General features: G+C 37.8%; 1 protein-coding gene across 1 annotated transcript; it reads left to right on the plus strand.

The window, feature by feature from the left end:
* Nucleotides 1-3,133: 3,133 nt before the first annotated feature.
* On the plus strand, nt 3,134-12,792 carry LOC115921670 (UBX domain-containing protein 8-like). Its single transcript, XM_030979466.1, has 8 exons — nt 3,134-3,234; nt 6,270-6,419; nt 6,997-7,070; nt 7,670-7,789; nt 8,320-8,490; nt 9,630-9,671; nt 10,239-10,313; nt 11,013-12,792. The coding sequence occupies exons 1-8, from the start codon at nt 3,219-3,221 to the stop codon at nt 11,184-11,186; spliced, it is 822 nt and encodes a 273-aa protein (XP_030835326.1). The 5' UTR covers nt 3,134-3,218; the 3' UTR covers nt 11,187-12,792.
* The last annotated feature ends 9,288 nt before the right edge of the window (nt 12,793-22,080 follow it).

Below are 22,080 nucleotides of genomic sequence, written 5' to 3' on the forward strand. Positions count from 1 at the left end.
CCCCCCCCCCCCCCCCCCCCCACCCCCCCCCCCCCCCCCCCCCCCCCCCCCCCCCCCCCCCCCCCCCCCCCCCCCCCCCCCCCCCCCCCGTTGGTTCTCACATCATATAAGCTTACTAGCTTGGTTTTTACTTGCACTGGACTTAGCATATTTTACTGTAAATTGACAAGTGCTTTGTCCACACACCATTCCAGCAATTCATGACACTCCTTGTAGTCACTTGCCTCACCTACCATCCCAGTATAGCTTCCTGAGTGAGCTGCCAAAGGGATTACCCAACCAAGTACCAAGTACGTGCTTAGCAAGAGTTTAACACAGCTTGCAAGATTTTCAACATGTTCAACATGGATGTCGATTTTGACCCATAATTTCCTTAAAAGGGACCATTAAACGGATTATTTCAGTCAAGTTGGTAAGTGGAACCGATGTAGTATAACCTTCTCCTAATTTTAAATAATCAATGCATGAGGTAAAATGACATTTTGGGGGATTTTGGGGACAAAACGCTACGACCTGAAATGGCCGTGGCGTTATCAAGGGAATGTGTATAGAGTCTAGACGGTTTCCGTCTCTAAAGAGAGAGCCGACCCTACCCCAATAAGAGGCTAACGAACGAAAGAGACGGAAAATTCGGTCTACTTCATACCATTCTCGACTCTTGTCTGTCTGTTCCTTTTTCTTCCTTTCTTCCTTTCTTCCTTTCTTCCGTCCCCCCTCCCCCTCCCCCACTGGTTAGGCGTCTGGCGCGGCGTCCATTGCATTCTCTGTTCTCTTTCCGCATGCACTGCGCGAGCGCGAGGTGCCGATTGCCCGCCGCGCCCGTAGCTGTAGCTAGCGCCTGCTCAACATTTAGTTGCCCGCACCGCCTGCGCCTTCGAACATGTTCGAACCCGATTCTAGGCCAACTACTTTTGCAAAACAGACAATTAAAGTGATTGTGTTGCTCACGAAGGAATATTTGTATTGGTGGGGTATTCCAAAGTAAACACCCCCACTTTATTACCAGTCATACATTTGTCAAAATTTTAGAATTTAGAAAAATCCACCAAACTTCTTACCACGAAACGCGAATCAAAACAAGACCGATTTCCCGCAATTGCTAGTCTTGTCAGAAGTCTTAGAAAAAAACAATGCAATCCAACGAAAATCGGAGAGATGTTGAGGGGAGGGGGAGGGGGGGGGGGGGGGGGGGGGGGGGGGGGGTTAAAACAATTTATTTACATCGAGTCTAGGGCTACTGTACTTTTTGATTTTCTGAAACGAATGTGTTCTCTAACATTAACAAAAGACACTTACCTCTCAAATTTCTCTTTTTACTTCTGGGCTAGAATATAACGATATATGTTAGGATTTCAGAATTAGGAATATAGCTATAAGCTATTATATTCCACATACTAAGAATCTTGCTCTACGATTGGTCAAACGTAAATCACGTGATGAAAGATAATTCGCCCATTATTGATGGGAGAAGCAAAGAGTTCGTTACACTGTGTAGATAGTACTACTATCTACACAGTGCAACGCACTTTCACTGAAGAAAGAGGTACTATCTACAAAGGGCAACGCACTTTCACTGAAGATTATCCAAAAGCGCACTAAAACAGGCGTAATTAAGCGCGCATTACCAATGAGCGCAATTAAAGAAAACACATGCGCGCACCTTACCCTCAAGGGGTTGGATTAAACTTAAACTTTTTTTAATGTAGATGCATACACGTCCTTTTTATTTGTGTAGTTAAATTGTTTTAGATGTGGAATATAAAGCAAATAATCACCTTTGGTTTCAGGCGATGGCAAACTATCACTTCCTCGGCGATCTGAATGTATACGCTATCTTTCCTCAGCTTCGCTTCGGAAAGATAGCTACATCTAGATCGCCTCGGAAGTGATAGTTTGTCCCATCACCTTCACCAACGGTAGTTATTTGCTTAATATAGTCCCGAGGAAGATAGCAAAGGTTCAACAATGAAAGAAAGTCTCAACTTTTGATTTGTCAAGCAAAGATAACAGCTTAACCTGTGTCATTCATCCCAGGTAGAGAAAATACAAATATTAAAAAGGAAAGGTAAAAGAAGAAAAAGGAGAAGGACTGGATTAGGAGAAGGAAAAGAAGAAGAAGAAGAAGAAGAAGAAGAAGAAGAAGATGATGAAGAAGAAGAAGAAGAACAAGAACAAGAACAAGAACAAGAACAAGAACAAGAACAAGAAGTTAAAACGAAAGAAGAAGAAGAAAAAGAAGAAGAAGAATAATGAAAAGAAAAGATGAAGAGGTACTTATAAGGTGAAGAAGAAGTGGAAGAAGAAGTTCGAAGAAGATTGAAGAAAACAAATTTAATGAAGGAGAAGACTGAGAGTAAGAATTATAATAAAGTAGAACGGTCTAGATCGAAGAATTAAAATGAAGAAGACTAAAGAAGCAAAAGAATAAGAAGCAGAAACTAAAAGGGGGGGAATTAGCGGAAGAAGGCGGGGAAGAAGAAGAAGAAGAAGGAAAAAAAAGGAGAACAAGAAGCTAGAACAAGAACAGGAACAAAAACAGTGATTATTAGAAGAACAACAAACAAGAAGAAGACAAAGAAGAACCGAGCGTAGAGAAGAAGGTGAAGTAGAAGAAGAAGAAAAAGAAAAAAGATGTGTGATTTTGCAAACAGCCCCACCCCCACACTTTTTAATTTTTTTAATTAGAGTTTCACGTTTCCAGAAATGTGATACTAATGCACAATTTTGTTTTGTTTTCTAAAACCCCGGAGCTGTACAAACTTAATAAAACATATTTATTTCAGCCTGGAGGTAGGCTACATCTAAGAACACGTCGTAAATATTCAGCCCTTAAAACTAAAACAACAACAACAACATCGTATTTTGCAAGAAAATGTCACACAGTTTTTAAATGCATTTACTTAGAATTGCCAATCAAAAAGCTATAAACATTTGAAAAATAAATATATGTATATATTATTATAAAAGAAACATTCAATTTTGTTGAACTATTATATATATATTAAAGATATAAAATGAAAGAAAATTCATTCATCAATTCTGATAAATGATATTTAATTGATAAAGTTGACAGATAATATTTTATCATAAAATTGGCAGCACAAATCTGAACCAAATAATATTGTCGCCTTAACTTTTTGGGACTGCATGTCTAGCAGACGATCGAGAAGACACATCTAAAATCTAAATAAACATCGGTATCGCTGATCAACTTCGCTATGCTTGAAAATCTTGGTATGTTACTATTAATGCCATGTATAAATATACTTATATTGTACAAAATGTTATAATATAAACTGGGAGGCTTTCTTTCGTGTGACCGTGTGTGTGTATCCTTAACTACACCATGGGAGATGAGGTGCTCGCCGCTGTTTCCAGCCAGTCTTACTTGGGGATGGAGATCCATGAAAAACTTAGCTGGAAACATCACATCAAGGCAGTCGCAGCCAAAGCCAACAGAACACTTGGATTCATTCGAAGAAACCTCAGCCTATGCTCATCTGCCATCAAGAAACAGGCATACACAACACTAGTCAGATCACAACTAGAATATGGGGCAGCTATATGGGATCCATATCGGCAAAACCTGATAGATAGCCTTGAGAAAGTTCAGAGGAGGGGGATACGCTTCATCACAGGGAATCACAGCCGAGAAGACAGCGTCACGGCTATGCGATTGAACATCGGACTCCCAACTCTACAAGAGCGACGACTGGAATCACGTCTAGCCATGATGTATAAGATCCTCCACCACCAGATAGCCATCCCTCTTCCAGATTACATCTCACAGAAAGACAGAGCTACAAGGAGTCAACATCACCTTCGTTTCACCAGACTTGGTACATCCTCCGATTCTTACAAATACAGCTTCTTTCCTCGCACCATGAAAGACTGGGATGAGCTTCCTACAAATATCATTGAACTGCCCACATTGAAGCAGTTCAAGGAAGCCATCAGCTGCGAATAGTCACAGCATCATCATTATTTTTTATGATTTTTATGATTTTTATCATTTTACTTGCACCATAAACATGTATATATTTCGGCACAAATTTACACAAGCCGTCCACCGTCGGCAAAAGATCACCCTTGTCTAGATGCTGAACAGGCTTTGACAAGTAGTAGAATAGAAGTAGAAGTAGAAGTATGATGAGGGAGATGACTGTTACTGTGAGTGTGACTTTAGAAGTGTGTGACTGTGAGGCCTAGGGTAGAGCGCCCAGTAGGCCATTCCCAGTATTCGGTCAGACAACCGTTTCAACAGCTGTAACAATTAAATAAATAATTAATGAGCCGCGAAACTTGCACAAACTAGGCAGCTGAACAACTTTTCTTAACTCTCAAAATTAAATCAGATATATTATGGGGCCCCGGAAAGATCTCCAACTTAGCTCGAAATTGGTCAGTGTCTCACAATTTTCTGCACTTCTGCGTTCTGTTAGCATGCATAGCCATATGTAGACCGAATTTTCCGTCTCTTTCGTTCGTTAGCCTCTTATTGGGGTAGGGTCGGCTCTCTCTTTAGAGACGGAAGGCGTTTATACACATGTCCTTGCTAACGCCACGGCCAGTTCTGGTCGTAGCGTTTTGCCCCCAAAATCCCCCAAAATGTCATTTTACCTCGAGCATGTTATATTGTAAATTAGGCCTAGACCTAGGCTATAATAAATCAGTTCCACTTACCAACTTGACTGAAATAATCAGTTTAATAGTCCCTTTTTAGGAAATTATGGGTCAAAATCGGAATCCATGTTGAAAAAGATTTTCAAAATGGATTTCGATTTTGACCCATAATTTCCTAAAAAGGGACTATTAAACTGATTATTTCAGTCAAGTTGGTAAGTGGAACTGATTTATTATAGCCTAGGCCTAATTTACAATATAACATGCTCGAGGTAAAATGACATTTTGGGGGATTTTGGGGGCAAAACGCTACGACCAGAACTGGCCGTGGCGTTAGCAAGGACATGTGTATAAACGGCTTCCGTCTCTAAAGAGAGAGCCGACCCTACCCCAATAAGAGGCTAACGAACGAAAGAGACGGAAAATTCGGTCTAAGCCATATGTAGAAGTCTATTGCGAAACAACTACGTGTGCTGTCGCAATGAATTTAGTATGTGTGTGAAGAGAATCACTTCCGTTTTCACTCCATCGCAGCAAATTTGCAAATGACGCACTTGCCGATGTGCAAGAGGTATTTATACGATACCCTTGCCATGCGGTATCGCTCGTCCGGTATTCGGTCAACGCATTTACAATCAGTGCTTTATCGCGCAATTGTGTGAAAATAGTGCGCAAATACGCTACGCTCCTTGGCAACGGAGATACCACGCACAAATTGCGTGACCGAATTCTGGGCAGAAAAATGCTCCGTCTTCTTTCGGAAATATTTTTCTTATCATCATTCTTTATGTTAAGTGACTATGAAATCCTGTCAGAGGAATAATTTTCTTTTCTTTTGATGGGTAGATTGCAAAATAAAAGAGGTAAGAATTCAAAATATTAGTGATTTCCCCTTAAGTGACCGAATACTGGGCATTCTACCCTATTGTGAATCTGAATGGAAATTGTAAAGCGTGTTCACTGATCACACAACATAACTCTATTTTTGGCGCTTGTTAAAAAACCTATCCAAAATTTGACCCGTAACTCCGGCGTGAAGATACCCTACTAAAACATACCCCAAATGAAGTAAATATTCATTAAATGTCCAAATAAAGATCATGAGTTAAAAGTCGTTATCGTTTATTACCTGTTTCGTGTCAATTTTGGCGCTTGTTCAGAAACCTATCCAAAAATTTGACCCGTAACTCCGGCGTGGAGATACCCTTCTAAAACATACCCAAAATGAAGTAAATATTCATTAAATGTCCAAATAAAGATCATGATTTAAAAGTCGTTATCGTTTATTACCTGTTTCGTATCAAATTTCTTGTTATTTTTGGAGTATTTTTCGGATAAACGTTGATATTAGTATACACTTTTTCACAGGTTTCACGGCTCGGGTCACCAGATTACGAGACCACTGCTCTACCGACTGAGCAATCGCGCCTCCTCTAATAATGACAGATTACAGTCGATAACTTCACGCGTGCCTGCACCCCTGTTTGCTAACTTGGTAATTGGTATACTATACTAAACTACAGATCAATCATTCGATTTTATTTACTGGGTGTAAGCCACAAATATGTTTAAACAATGTACTTAACTAATCGGAAAAAACTAGGACAATTGAGAAAACTTTCTTTTCTTTTGCTCTCTCTTTCCAGAGTTCCGTGAGGTTGTGCGACTAGCAGGAGTAGGGTTTTTCTACCTCCTCATCCTGATGCTCTGTCTGCTCTACTTTGGAGACAACATTCAGAAGTTTTACTTTAGTTGGTTCCCGAAATCCCATCCCACTTTGGATGAATCCAAAGAAAGTAAGTATTTGGACTTGAATAGTATACCCAGACGTTGTGTGTCCAGACAGGTTGTGTATCCGGACTCCGGGCAAAACAGCAATTTGAAGAAGTTTACAAGCAATATTTCATAAATCTTCTATGATTTCTGTTGGGCAATAATATAAAGGACAAATATTCATGATGGTTAAAGTGCTATTTGAAGAATATTTTTGGTTCAATTTGAAGGCACTAAAAAGAAGACTGTATGTTTGTTAAGTGTCCGGACACCCCCCCCCCCCCCCCCCCCCCCCCCCCCCCACACCACCACATGACTTGATACACCTTGTGACTGTGAAATGCCTTCGTCTATGGACGTCTGCACAATTCCTATAGAACTGTGTGTGAAATTACTTGCCATGTTTGTATTCGCAAGTTAAAATGACATAGCTGTTGTGTAAAGATTGTCTAATTGTTCCTTTGTGAAATCCAATATTTGATGAGGACACTCACTCTTTAGAATATGAAAAAAGATTTTGTTTTCACATTGCCTGATTGTTATTTTTAAGCCTCTTGAAAGTTAATATTTCAGTGCATTTTTCTTGCCTTGCTAAACCAGAACTGCCTCCTGATGAGCTGTTAAAACAACAGAAAGCTGCAAGAGAGAAGATACAGGATGAGCATACATTAAAGGTACACTGTAATCTTATTGGCTAGCTCTTCTGAAATCATGAACATCCATGAAATATCTTAAGTTATTTACACTAATATGGTATAGAGTCATAATTTTTTTTATTTTTTAAATGGGGTTTTAATGTGTAAAATTTGGTTTGAACATGAATAATAGCTTATGTTAGGCTAGGCAAACTCTCTAATTTTCAGGGAAAAGACATTGTAATCTGTGGAAGAAGCACAAGAAAGAAAATGTGTTCAAATATAATGACCACGCATTTTCTTTTTCACTGCTCTTTTTCACTGCATAAATGCGGATAAGGATTAAACTAGGCATGAGATTTCAATTCAATTTCAATTTATTTATGTTTCCAACAAAACATTACAAATCAATTATAAACATTTACAACAAATGTAGAAATACATATTGGAAACGGCAGAGGGGTCCACTAAAAAGCAATGCTTGTACAAGTGTGAACACCTCAAATGATACTTAGAAATAATGAGTAATCTAATTATTATGTCAAGCTCAATGATTTTATGAAAGCAACAATTTGTGGATATGCCACTGAGCTGTATTATATTAGGCTAATAATATTTATCTTTTCTTTGATAAGCAGGCAGAGAGCTTTAACGAGAGGATATTGAAACCAAAGGAAGAGGCCAAGAAAGCTGAGTTGGAGAAGGAATTCTACCGGAATGCAGGACCAGCATGGAAGGGAAAAGGAGAGCGCACAAGGGTAAATCAAATTATTCAAATATTCAAATTGATAAATTATTTCATATAAAATTGGTAGATTACTTGTTGTGTTTTGTCACCTTATTGAAAATTCATTATGATGTAAAGCTATTTTATATTATGCCAAATTGAATACTTTTTTTTAGTTAGAGAGAGGTAGAAGTGACCAACAGGAAAAGGTATTGTCCCTTACATGTATGTGTATTAAGGATGTCCAGTAGATGGATGTCTCATGAGTCTGATTTTGATGAGAAGGGTAATGATTATTATCATAATAGCTGTAGTACTTTACATAGATACAATGTATCAGAACAGTAAGATAACAAGTACTCATATGAACAATGAAGTAATACAACAACAACAAAAGGAAAATAACAAGAAATACAGTACAAAAAATAAAGGCGAATAACAAAAGGATAAATACTTATTAGCTAAATAGGTGTGTGTTTAGGTATTTTTTCAATTGTCTAGTGATTGTCTTTATAATATCCAGAGATGATTACAATGACAAATCTTATTTCATTTGTAAAGCCAAGAGATGACAATGATGATTCTTCATCCGGGAACCAAGAGACCAGACCGGCTCCTCGGAAGAGAGACCTAGAGGGAACTAACCGGGATGCTGCTGCAGCTAGGAAGCTCCCAGAGTCGGTGACAAACCCACCAAAGAGAGCTCCAGCTGAACCCCCGAAAGCTAAAGTAGTAAGTCTGTTAATATGGAATTTATGATTTAAAGCATAACAACAAATGGCCTGGGGAATGTTTCACAAAGACTAAGATCAACTTTAAGTTGGACTTAAATATGACAGGCCATTCATGCCACCGGTCGCTCTCACCATTGGTCTCTCAATTATGATCTTTAGAAAATATTTTAAACTTCAATAATAAACTATCAAAAAAGGTAAATTCTGTAGATTTGTGACCACGATTTATATGTCCCTTGATAAACCAATGCCAGGAATGGTTAGAGGAACTAGTGGCATGAATGGCCTGCCATAGTTAAGTCCAACTTAAAGTCGATCTTAGTCTTTGTGAAACACTACCCGGGCCATTTATATCTCAGTAAAACCATCAAAATCTATCAATTTATTGACTAGAATGCTCATTCTAGTATAACTTTATTATTCATATTTTACAATGAAGTTTGATATGGTTTGTGGTTTATGATATTTAGCAATTGCTAATGTTATGATCTATACCCCAATACTTTTTATCTGGAGGGAGGGCAGTATCCTTTATTGCATCAAACACAAAAGATGAGGGAGTTAGCTCATTAAGATCAACTTTCATTGATATTTACCTGCCTTGACTCAGAGATTATATGTTATTTTGTTTAATTTTATTTCTGCTTTTTTCCAAATACAATAACTGAATATGTAAGCATAAGGAATAATACAAATATGAAAACAATAATAACTTCATATCAAAATGTGATTTACATGTATACATATATTAACAAACTTAATATTTCTATAATTCAAAGTATTATCCTAATCATCTGTGGAAAAGTGCAGGAGATACATGTATACCTAATCCTATCAGTACTGTAGGCAGAGTAGGATTTGTATGAAGTTAAACAATGAAAAGGAAACATTATTTAAGTATGTAAGCGGTAAAACAGCTGTCCTTTAAAAAAATGATGTTGTAAAGACTAACACATGTTTTATACAATAACACAGAGCTCAGTTATACGTGCAGGACCTTTGATGCACACAGTCGCCGTTCATTTACTTGTTTTAAAAAAACATGTGTTTTGTGGCGGATATTTGAATGAGCCTTAAGGGTGAATTAGTTTGTAATGTTTAATGTAATGAATGACGTTTGTGTTGTGCTCACTGCAGGTCATAACACTGCCAGACGAACCAGAAGAAGGAACACCAAAGGTAACAACATTTTCTAGATTCTTCTGGATTCTTCTAGATACTAATACTGCTTTAATCATTATTTTGTTGTTGGTGTTTTTATTTTATTTCAACCTCCAAAGGAGGCATGAATTTAGATGCTGTTAAATGTCAATGGAATGATTTACCTCTTCATACAAAGATATCTTTCTCAGTTGATAGTTTTAAAGCGGGACGATACTGCTTGTACCTACTTGCGCCCTCTATATAGCAAACAATGCCTAAGTGGTGACCGTTGGTCCCCATGGTCCCCTTTTTCTTATGCTAATTGAGAGCTGATTTGATGAGATAATCACCTGTCAGTGACCACGCAGGGAGGTCTAATCCCTTCTGGCCAAACTAGTGCAGAAAGGCTTTAAAATTCACTTTGAGAAAGCTATCTGAACCAGAATTCATATGGATAGACCCTTATGGGCATATTTTGAATGTAATTGCATGTATTATTATTCCTTAAGCACCAACAAGATGTAAAATCAATCATTTTGTTCATTAGGTATATACAGGTTAAATTGTTATTCATTTTATGGTTTTCTATTTTTTGTAAAACAGAGCATTACTGTTGCATTGAGGGGCACCGCTAGCATAGTGAAAAGAAGACGTTTTTTATTCACAGAAAAGGTTCAGGTGAGTATGGAGTAGACTACTATCAAAAGTTCTGTAGTGTATTCTCGACATTTGAAGAAAAGTAAAACTTGAAGAATATTTATCTTATACGGATTTTCTTTCAGTCTTGAGGTTTTGTACATAAAGGCTCTTTCATACCGAAAGTGGCATAACCGCGGCGGTCTGTCATGATAATGTAAAGTTTATGCTTGTCTTGTGTATCTTATAACATAGAGCTCAGTGAACATGCGCATATCCTTTGTTGCACGCAGTTGCCATTCAATTACACATTAAAAAAACATGGTGGCTAACCGTGCCATAGCTGAACAAGCCCTTAAGAACCGGTCACATATAGTTTCTTCTGCAGTGTAGAATCAGGATAACTTATCTCTGATGACAGGTTGAAATTAAGATAAATGGTTTGATATGAGTATATCTAGTCAGTTGTAAAATACCAATAATAGATTAGGCTTAACAGATATTCACCTTTTTGTTAAATATTGCTTTCCAGTAGATTTTACCTTTTGTTTTTCTTTATAGTGTCATTCCAGTAATCCAGTTTATTCTTATGTTCTAATACCTCTCTTTTTTACACTCTTGAGGACATTTACATTTGAAGTGGGCTCATTACAAACACTCAAAACCATTACTCATCATCATCATCATCATCATCATCATCACCACTGATTCATTAATATTTGTCTATGATCATTATTCCAGGTTTTACTAAACTGGATGTCCAAACTGGGTTACCACCAGAAGCTCTACACGCTGGTCATGACCTACCCTCGGCAGGATCTATCCCAGCATGCAACAGACACGCTAGAGGAAGCAGGGATCGATCACGACGTCGCTCTGGTTGTGGAGGAGATTCTACCGGAGGAAGAGTCGTAGGAATTTATTAAATCATTTACATTCCATAGTATTTTCTTGAGTCTTTTACCTCATTTTGAAGGACTCATTTGATATGCTCTGTCATTTTGTATTGAAGGAAGAATTTTATGTATTTTTTGCTTCCTTTGAATGCCTTATCTTTAATAGATTTTAGCAAGAGTTACATCATATAATGTACTATGGAAATATTCAAGCTTTTTTTTTATTATGTATTATTTGGAAAGAAAAAAGTTTATATATTTATATTATAAAAGGAGTGAACGGATTGTAGAATTATAGTGCAAGTGTATAGTTTAAATTTTTTTGATTAATTATTTTGAAAATACAATGTCAAAACTTTTATTCATTCAATAAGTAATTTCTATTTAGTGGTTGTCATTATAAAAATGATGCACAAGATTGAGTGCGTCGGTAGGAATTGTGTGCACAAGGTACCTTTGAATGGTTTTAGACCAAATTCACACAATACCACCGCTCCACAAATTAAACCTGTGCATCATCTGTTTTATAAAATGGGGCCCCAAAAATCATCAAAAATACGCAAATCTGTAATTTTACAGATTTACCGGGTGCATGGCAAAATCGTGCTTTCCAGTAATTACCGGATGCATGATTTTGCCTAGCTATGCATCCGGTAATTACCGGAAAGCATGATTTTAAATTTGCATAATTTGACTGTTGTACTGTAAGTGCAATGGATGAAAACGACTTACCTTAACAAAAGAAAGTCATTAAATCAATTTGGCAAGCCTTTTGAGTTTTGGGAGGTGCAATCTAACTTAGAAGAAGATCTTGTCCATTTCAAGTACAGAAATTGAGTGTTTTAAGTGTGGTGCTTCCCAGCCCCTCTCGCTTTAGTTTCACCAACACAGCCTTAAACATTAGTGTGCTCTCGGGAAATTGAAATTTGTTACAGATATCTAAAGTACAGTGATCCAAAAAGTGGCGTTGTATGCCATAGCGAAGGTACTGAAGAGACTTTGATTCTATGTATACAACTCAGTCAGTCTTATGTACAGAAGCATAGAAGTTTAGAACGATGATAACAGTTTGTCAAATTCTGGCGCTAAAATGTCTCCTAAATTGACGTTCTTGATCTGTGCAACTTTTCCAACTTTTAAAATCCATACTTAATTGACCTTTTCGTGCTAGCCGCACCCAACAATTTAGATAATTCTTCCTCTGACAGTAGCTGGAAAATCAAATCGCCGCAAACTACACAGTAATTGACCAATCAAATTACAGGGATTCTTCTACCCATCATATAAAAGCAATAATATATATACCTCCAAGAACTCCTTTCTTTGAAATAGATAATGGAAAGAGTTATTTTTTAGTCTTCCTGCTAATGGGTTATCTTATAGAAAATGCTCTTCTCTCTTCTCCGCTGTACTTGGGGATCGTTGACCCAGCTCACTGAATAAAAATGATCTAGTAAAGAAGGCAAAGTTCTGTTCAGTGTTGTTGTCCAGTCTTATGGTCCACAGGTTATCTTATAGAATATGTTTTCTCTCTTCTCCACTGTATCAGATCGTTGACCAAGCTCACTGAATAAAAATGATCTAGTAAAGAAGGCAAAGTTCTGTTCAGTGTTGTTTTCCAGTCTTATGGTCCACAGGTTATCTTATAGAATATGTTTTCTCTCTTCTCCACTGTATCAGATCGTTGACCAAGCTCACTGAATAAAAATGATCTAAGAAGGCAAAGTTCTGCTCTGTGATTTCAAAGACACTATTTAAAAGTGTAAAGAGGTCATCCTTGCTCTTATCACAGTTAAATGCTCTTGGATGGAAAAGTTGGCTGTTTTAGAGTTGTGATGCGATTTCCTGTTCTTTCTTCATCACTTTGTTTTCTTTTTCTTGAAATTTATTACTTTACCTTTGTTCTTGAAACAGGATTTAGCCCTCCCACCCCTTGCCGTCCGTATCGGGCATGAAACTTCATGAAATTTCTTCCTCAGTACTTGATTTTTGTGAAACCGTTTCGTGATCGTTTCTCTTGGATTCCACTACACTTATTCTCTCAGAAACTAGATGGACGAGATAATTTTTCTCGTCTGCTGTCCAATTTGCGGACCTCGTACCTCTTTGTTTTGAAGTAAAGATCTGTGAAGCCATCTTGGGAGATGAGAGCAGACTACGCTATAGATGAACTGAGCATTACAGCCGGGATTAAGATTTAGTCTGGACTTAGTCTGAAGTTTAGCTAGACCTTGCTATCAGAATACAAACCAGAGATAATCTACACTTAGTAATCTACACTTAGTATGGAGGTCCTGATTAAGTGCTGATTAGCTAAGCTTGGGTTAACTTTAGTTTAGAGAAACTAACTATAGAATAGTAGAATACGAACCTATAGGTTTATCTGACTCCATTGCAGAAAGCCCTATTCCTTGACAAGATCTTAAACTTTGATGCAGTTCCACCTATTCCATTTGGAAAATTGGACATTCTAATTTTGTTTTTGAAGGGAAAGGCTTAGCATTGGAAAGTTGCATGAAGCAGCAGTTTGGATTAACACTACGTAGTCTTGAAGACAAGTCTATGATGGATTGCTCACTGTTGGCAAAAAGTTAGCTGTGTTGGAGTTTTGATGCGATTTCCTCTTCTTTCTTCACTTCGTTTTCTTTTTGTGTGAAAGTTATTACTTTACCTTTGTTCTTGAAGTCTATAAGTTTATCCAACTCCATTGCAGAAGCCCTATTAGCCTATTCCTTGACAAGATCTTAGACTTCGACTCAGTTCCACCTATTCCATGTGGACAATTGGACATTCTAATTTTGTTTTTGAAGGGAAGGGCTTGCCATCATAAAGTTGCACTAAGCAGCAGTTTGGATTAACACTACGTAGTCTTGAAGACAAGTCTATGATGGATTGCTCACTGTTGGCAAAAAGTTAGCTGTGTTGGAGTTTTGATGCGATTTCCTCTTCTTTCTTCACTTCGTTTTCTTTTTGTGTGAAAGTTATTACTTTACCTTTGTTCTTGAAGTCTATAAGTTTATCCAACTCCATTGCAGAAGCCCTATTAGCCTATTCCTTGACAAGATCTTAGACTTCGACTCAGTTCCACCTATTCCATGTGGACAATTGGACATTCTAATTTTGTTTTTGAAGGGAAGGGCTTGGCATTGTAAAGTTGCATGAAGCAGCAGTTTGGACTAACACTGCATAGTCTTGAAGACAAGTCTATGGTGAATTGCTCACTGTTAGCATATTCTTGTTGAGCAGCTGTCATCGGTGTAAACTCAGTTGCCAATTTCTTAACAGACTGCGTAGTCTCGAAGTCAAGTCTATGGTGGATTGCTCACAGTTGAGCACTAGCATGTGCTCTCAACACCGGGTACCATGGTCGCTCCGGTTGACTTAAATCGTCCCTTTCTTAATTTTTTCCTGATGGCGAGCTGGGCGGTTGGTGCTCCTGTCAAACTGGTCCAGTTTCTTCCACAGTTCCACTATCCTTTCTGCCTGGCACTGGCTCACTACACTCTCGCTCCCCCGGAACTGTACAAGAAACTCTGCAAGAGTCTGGACTCTGTCGAAGCCTAGTATGTTCTTAGGAAGCCTAGTATGTTTTCTCGACACCGAGTGCCATGGTCACTCCGGTTGTCTTAAATCGCCCATTGGTGAGTTTCACCTGATGGCGAGCTGGGCGGTTGATGGTCTTGTCAAACAGCTCTAGTTTTCTTCACAGTTCCAATATCTTCTCTGCCTGGCACTGGCTCACTACACTGTCGCTCCCCCTGAACTGTACAAGAAACTCTGCAAGGGTCTGGACTCTGTCGAAGCCTAGTATGTTCTCTCGATACCAGGTGCCATATTACTCCTTTGTGACTCTGATGGAGTTTTTCTAGCATCAGCTTTCTCATCTTGCTAGGTATGATCACTTTCTGCATTTTGAAGATCATGTCACATTCAGTAGTGATCTCATCCTTGAACTGCCAGTATTGCCTTATTTCTGCTTCTACATCTTGACGTCTCTCTGGCCAGCCTTCTTTGACTCTTTCCATCAGCTTTAATACACAACACAGGGTCTGCTAGAGTTTCTTTCTGCAGCTCATCTAGTCTAGCTGGAGACCTTGGAAGATAGTCTACCATGCATACTGCTATGATTTGGCTGTCCTCATCTTCTTCACTCTCTGGGATGAAGTCTCTGCTCAGAGCATCAGCAACATACATCTCAGTGCCTTTCTTGTACTGCAAAATTCAGTCATATTTCTGGAGTTTCAGCAGCATTCTCTGTAGACATGGTGGAGTATTGGCAAGAGGCTTTTTCATGATCGACTCCAGTGGTTTGTGATTTAACTCTACCACAAACTTTCTCATGAACATGTACTGGTGAAATTTCTCAACTCCATACACCACAGCTGCCAGTTCTTTTTCTATTTGGGCATATCGTCTCTCACATTCAGTGAAGGGCTTGGATGCATAGGCCACTGGCTTCTCATTCTGAAGGAGTACTGCTCCTAAACCGTTCTGCGATGCATCCACATTTACTACAACTGGCACTTCTAGGTCATAGTATTGCAGTATGGGAGCTTCTGTTACCAGATTCTGCAATTTCTCGAAAGATCCAGTCTGCTCTTGCTGCCACTGCCAGTCATTCTCTTTCACCAAGAGCTTCCTCAGAGGTGCAGTCACTTCTGACAAGTTAGGAATAAAGTCGCCCAGATAATCAATCGTTCCTAGATACCTCTGCAATTCTTTCTTGTTTGTCGGCTGCTTCTTGTTTTTGACTGCTTCTACTTTCATCATCAGGTTTCAGGCCATCAGCAGTCCGCAAGTGAATAGCTTCAGCTTACAATTAATCCACACCTTGGTGTCTTCTCTGGGTGCGCATATCTTTCTGCACGTTCAGAAACCCCTCTCAGACTTTTGCCTTCTCCTCATTTGCGGTTTAATTTTGGCAACTACAACACTTCTTGGGGCTCAGTTCGTTAGCATCATGTGTATCAAGTAGTCCCTTTACAGCTTCAGCTTATCCTAGCTCACAGTTGCTCCAGACCTTGGTGTCTTCTCTAGGGGCGCATATCTTTCTGCGCATTCAGAATAACTTCTCAGACCTTTGCCTTCTCCTCATTTCCCATTTCATTTTGGCCACTAGAACACTTCTTGGGGCTCAGTTCGTCAGCATTATAATAATCAAGTGGTCTCCAAAACAGCTTCAGCTTATCTCAGCTCACAATTGATCCACACATCAGTGTCTTCTCTGGGTGCGCAAATCTTTCTGCACGTTCAGAATCCCTTCTCAAACTTTTGCCTTCCCCGCATTTCCAGTTTCATTTTGGCCGCTACAACACTTTTTGGGGCTCAGTTCGTTAGCATAATAAGTATCAAGTGGTCTTTAAGCAGCTACAGCTTTGCCCATCCCACTGGTGTGCCATTTATCTTACCGGTATTCAAATTATAAAGAGAAAGAGAAATGTATAAAAATCACATATCACAACATATCTTTTACATTATCCTCCAATTTGAAGTTATGGATATCTTTGATCTTGACTCTATTTTCAGATAGTAGTATTTTTGTTTATACTATAGTATACAAATATATACTGTTTTAATAGGTTCTGGTTAAAAATATGGGCAAGAGGTGACTCCAGTAGTACTATCGGAGTCACTGAGGCCCATAGTTTTAAACCACCTCAAAAAGAAAGCAGGGTATATTTGTTTTATATCCTACATGAAAAATGTATAAGCAAGCAGAATAACTCACCTTTATATTTGCTCCTGTCTTGAAGTTTCTTACACGATTTCCAATGTATATAAATTCATCCAACTCGAACAAGTTCTAACGTCAACGATTAACATATTTTACAGTGTCTCAAACATTTAACAAACAATTATGTTTCAAACATATTTACATTCTTCAATGTTTCATGTGGTCTACTTGTAAAATTCACCACACAGGCATTAATAGGGAACTGTTGTGGATGAAGATTTTGCTGGTTCAGTAGTGCGGCGCAGATAATTAGACTGCAGCTCAGCATAGATTGCACGGCGTGAGCACCATGATTCCGAGAAAGTTGTCCCCCTGGAGTCATTTGAAATCCTATTCGCTCGCTGAATTTTCAACTCTCAACTAGTACTTCTACTCCTAACTAGTAATCCCTAATACAGGTTGTATTTTTTCAGAGCAACCTTAAAATGGTTGAAATATTGCTGGTCACGAGAAGAGCTCTCAACCAATCAAAAACTAATCAAATTTTGATGCAGGATACAATATATACTATTTTACAACACTATAAAGTGCCAGACACCTCCTGGGCCTATATCTTTACCTTTTTTTTGTCTTATCATAAATCTGTCAATTTTTCACACTTGTGTCCCCTCCAACATAAAAAATCCAACCTTTAGATGTAGACCTGCCCTTGACTTTTTGCTTGAATGGATGGGAAGACCTCGGTATATCTCTAAAGGCCTGAGGATCCATGAACAATCTCCTCCCCCTTTTTTTAATTGCATATCTTTCAAATGTTCAAACTTGTGCCTCTCTCTCTCTCCCCTTCATGCCACAGAATCCTGTATTTGCCCCTGCCTTTGCTTGAGTAGAGAATTATGTTACATTGTAATTCTAATTTTCATTTCATTTATTTATTTCACTTTCTTTTAAAAAAACATCCAAATTATATACATGTTTGTTCATTATCAACATAAGCTACAAGGAAGTGGGGAATCATGAAAGCCAAAATTGGCTTGATGAGTATGATCCCCAAATAAATACTTAGCATATAAGATACAAACTTATTTTATACAAAACATAGTACATACATTCACAACAACAGAGGACAGAGGAAAGATAAAGATAACATAAGGTAAAGACAGTAACAGGAAGATAAGAAGAGAGGGGAGATAAAGAAGAAGGAAGTTACAACTTGAATTTTACATTCTACATAATGAATGACAATTTCATTTTGTTCTGCTTAAATAACCAAGAGTATCATCTTCTATTTGTTTCAGTACAGACCGTGTCCATTGTTAAAGTCAACGAATAGCGGCTGACTGACACAAACAGACAGCGATCTTATTTATTGAGGGGATTGAAAGGCCCCATTTCAAGCCTTGGTCAGATATGACACGTCTTCTTCATATATTACTCATTTTTAGGGATAAGCTCTTCATATTTCTTCATGGAAAAGTAAATTTGATATTTGTTGTTGTTGACAACTCATTTAAAAACATTCTCACTCACTATGTCATTGTAAGTGTGATATTAAAACCACTTTCAATTTTCACATTGTACATGTTGTTTACTTCGTCTTTCTTTTGATATGAGATCATTTTTATTGATTACATCAATACATGAATGTTGAAGTGCTAAATTTTATTCTGTATAAGGCAGAGAAAGAAAAAATAGGGGAAATCTTGAAAGTCTAATAGGCCTTTTTACTGTGACCTGATCAAGTAGGAGATGAAAGAGAGTGATAGAGAGAAATGTGAGCTGGGGCGTGTTTCACAAAGACTATATAAAGATCGACTTTAAGTTGAACTTAACTATGGCAGGCCGTTCATGCCACTGGTTGCTCTCGTCATTGGTCTCTTCATTATGATCTTTAGATAATATTTTTTCCTTCAATAATGAATTATCAACAAAAAAATAATTCTGTAGATTTGAGACCATGATTTGTAAATCCCTTGAGAACCAATGCCAGTCAATGGTGAGAGCAAATGGCCTGCCAAGTTGAATCTTTGTGAAACACTCCCTAGATTGGGTAAACTCAAAAGCGAGAAAGAGGGAGGTAGAGATGGGGGTTTAGTTTGAAAGAGGAGCATTCCAAGACATTTATTCTAAAGATATACATGTAAGTGAATCTCAAGATTGCATTCAAATCTCCTACTCTCATGTTAGTTGTAACCCTATCAGAGAGAGTGAACACGCCAAAATATACAGTAAACGATGCCTTAAATATTACTCTGTTTGTTAAAGGCCCATCAGATCAATTTTGAGAAGAAGAAAAAATCGGATAGTAAATGAATGTCAACTACATGCAACGTATTCAATGAGCTTTGTGTCGTAAGATAGGAATTGTGAAATGTTTAAACACCTATAAACGTTATCATAACAAAATAAACACTGCGATTTTAGCACATCATATCTGAACGAGCCTTGAATCTGTTGCAAATTTGATGTATAAAATGAACAAATCCCTTGGACTTGCCCGAAAGTAAAATGGGGGGGGGGGGGGGGGGGGGGTATGAAAGGGGGAAAAGAGAGTTTGTGTGCAAGAGAGGATAGAGGAATTGTCTATGGTGGAATCGGATAGGGAATTGAGTAATGATTTATTTATTAGGTGGTGCTCCTATGTTTCGACACTTGACATGCATACACATGAGGATGTTTTATTCATAGTTGTTCAGAAGAGATCTAAAGTACCTCTTTTGCACGCATGTAACCCATGTAGCACCCCAAGGTCAGCTAGAACATAGATGTACAGTAGGTTGGAATATATACTGTCCCATTAGAACATCGCATTTCATGTTCCTCTTCCTCCCTGTACCCTCTCTCCAATAGTTTTCCTTAAAGGTACTACATCCCATTTGCAGCCAACCTCAAATTCTGTAGGACTTTGCAGGAATTATGAATATGTCGCGTATGTCCCATCTGTCAAATTCAAATGTTAGCCTTATTTTCCCATTAAAGACATTTCCAAGCCCTTTAGTTTTGAGGGAAGTTTTAAATTAGTATTATCTTTCAAATGCAGTTGGAATTTAACCTTTTCATTTTTCGGGCCTGCAAATGGGACATAAAGTACCTTTGTTCAGATATGACTCTGTAAATCGCTGCAAAAAAAACTTTGTGTTTTTTAAAACATGTAAATGAATTGCAACTGCACTCTACAAATGTTCTGTGCGTATTCAAGTTGCCCTCTGTTGTAAGATACAGAAATGGGAATTTTATAACAATTTTCATTTTTTAAAAACCGCTGCATCACGTCTAAACGATCGAGGCCTTACCCTCTGTCTCTGCCTCTCAGTTTCGCTTAAGTGTCATTTTGTTTGCTATATGAAGTAAGGAGGTCATAAATAATAACATCTAAAAAAACAGTGATATCCTGAGCCAAACCTTTTTAAATGACTGCATGTTTATTCTGTAATATTAGGGAGTCTGTAGCCCTCTCTCAGTTAAACATTATAGTCTCAACTTGTAGATCACATAAACTGAATATTGTCACAGCTTACTCTGTAATTATATGAAACAGGAACTGGGTCTGATGCAAAAGTCATTGTAGTCTGCTAATCATTGTGAAAATCTGTAAAATGGCAACTGGCTTGAATGTTCCTCAGGGAGTGGAGAATGTGCATACACTGTGTGCCGGTTAGACTTGAATCCGATGACCTTGGGCAATAATTATTTGTAAAGTGCTTATTAGAGACATTGTAGATATATAATTGCGTTATATTATTAAACCCAGAGTAATTTTTTCCTCCTCTCTGCACCTCTTTTGTTTTTCTCTCTCCTTCAGCCTTCTATATCTTTCGACTCTCATGTTTCTTCTCCCATCTCTCTCTCTCTTTTCCTTTGTTTTCTTTCTTCTCTCTGTTTGCCATGTTCATTATTCCCACTATCTCCTTTCTCTCTCCTCTCTCTTCCGCTCTCTGAATCTTAATTTCCATTTCGATAACTCCCTGTCTAAATGGTGACTCTAAGCATTCAGCTCATCAATGCAGCTTTCCCAAATTATGACTCGCATACTGCTGCAGTTTTTATTTCTTTCATTTTAATCAAATTTTATGAACAAGTAAATAGCCTCCATATATTTCTTAGTACAGAAATACTCTCTACGTCCCCTGCACATAAACTGACGTCTTTTAAATAACAACTGGGGGATGTTTCACAAAGACTAAGATCGACTTTAAGATGGACTTAACTATGGCAGGCTGTTCATGCCACTGGTTGCTCTCACTATTGGTCTCTCAATTATGATCTTTAGATAATATTTAGATAATATAAAAAATGTAAATTCTGTAGATTTGTGATCACAATTTATACGTCTCTTGAGAAACCAATGCCAGGAATGGTTAAAGGTACTAGTGGCATCAATGGCCTGTGATAGTTAAGTCAAACTTAAAGACGATCATAGTCTTTGTGAAACAGGCCCCTGAGCACGTAATAATCCACCTAATACTTGACTCGCAACAACAGGAACGATCTCTCACAAATGATATCAATTTTCTTTATTGGATAAAGAGTCTAAATAATTCTGATTTCTCTAAAAACATTTACACATTAGCATGTGATACACATTACTCCTGAACCACTTGTGTTTCATAGCTCTACAAAAGGAAATGACTAAAAATAAACAGCATTGATAAAAGATGAACTTTGCTCATGGCTTTTCAGTCATTTAAAACAGATTACTCCTCAATATATATATATATATATCTATTGGCTGTAAATAACTTCTGATCATATGTTTACTTCGGAGGTGAAAATGTACAAAGCAAAAAGCAATCAATATGATAAGGCAACAGGGAAGCAACATACAAGCAATGTTTTTTGACAAATGGTTGAACTATGACCTGCGTCATATCAAACATGTCAGACAGACATGTGAATATGACATATAGACATGTATATGCATATGCTCTACAAACTGGGCCCTTTTTTATAAAACTTGTTATCAATAACAAGTTACAATAACTATTATAAGCTACTGAAATTGTGGCATTCGATTAGCCGAGAGCAAACTTGTCATACAAATTTAGCATTTAATATATTCATAACAAGTTTTATGTAACAGGGCCATGATATCCGTATGAAATAGTTGATACAATATTACCAGAAGTTTGACATAATAGTAGCTGAGAATATAGTTTATTCATGGTAAAGGTTTAGGAAACTTTAAATTAACTTGTAGTACTTTCTTTCTCCATCTGATGAAATACAAAATTGCAGAAAA

The sequence above is a fragment of the Strongylocentrotus purpuratus genome, unplaced genomic scaffold, assembly GCF_000002235.5.
Source record: "Strongylocentrotus purpuratus isolate Spur 01 unplaced genomic scaffold, Spur_5.0 spur5_scaffold_10, whole genome shotgun sequence".
Taxonomy (NCBI): domain Eukaryota; kingdom Metazoa; phylum Echinodermata; class Echinoidea; order Camarodonta; family Strongylocentrotidae; genus Strongylocentrotus; species Strongylocentrotus purpuratus.

Excerpts from the sequence above, each read along its gene's own strand:
- LOC115921670 (XM_030979466.1), top strand. Across the intron at positions 7,790-8,319 it reads GAAAAGGAGAGCGCACAAGG|CCAAGAGATGACAATGATGA; the intron begins GTAAATCAAATT and ends TCATTTGTAAAG. Across the intron at positions 9,672-10,238 it reads CAGAAGAAGGAACACCAAAG|AGCATTACTGTTGCATTGAG; the intron begins GTAACAACATTT and ends TTTGTAAAACAG.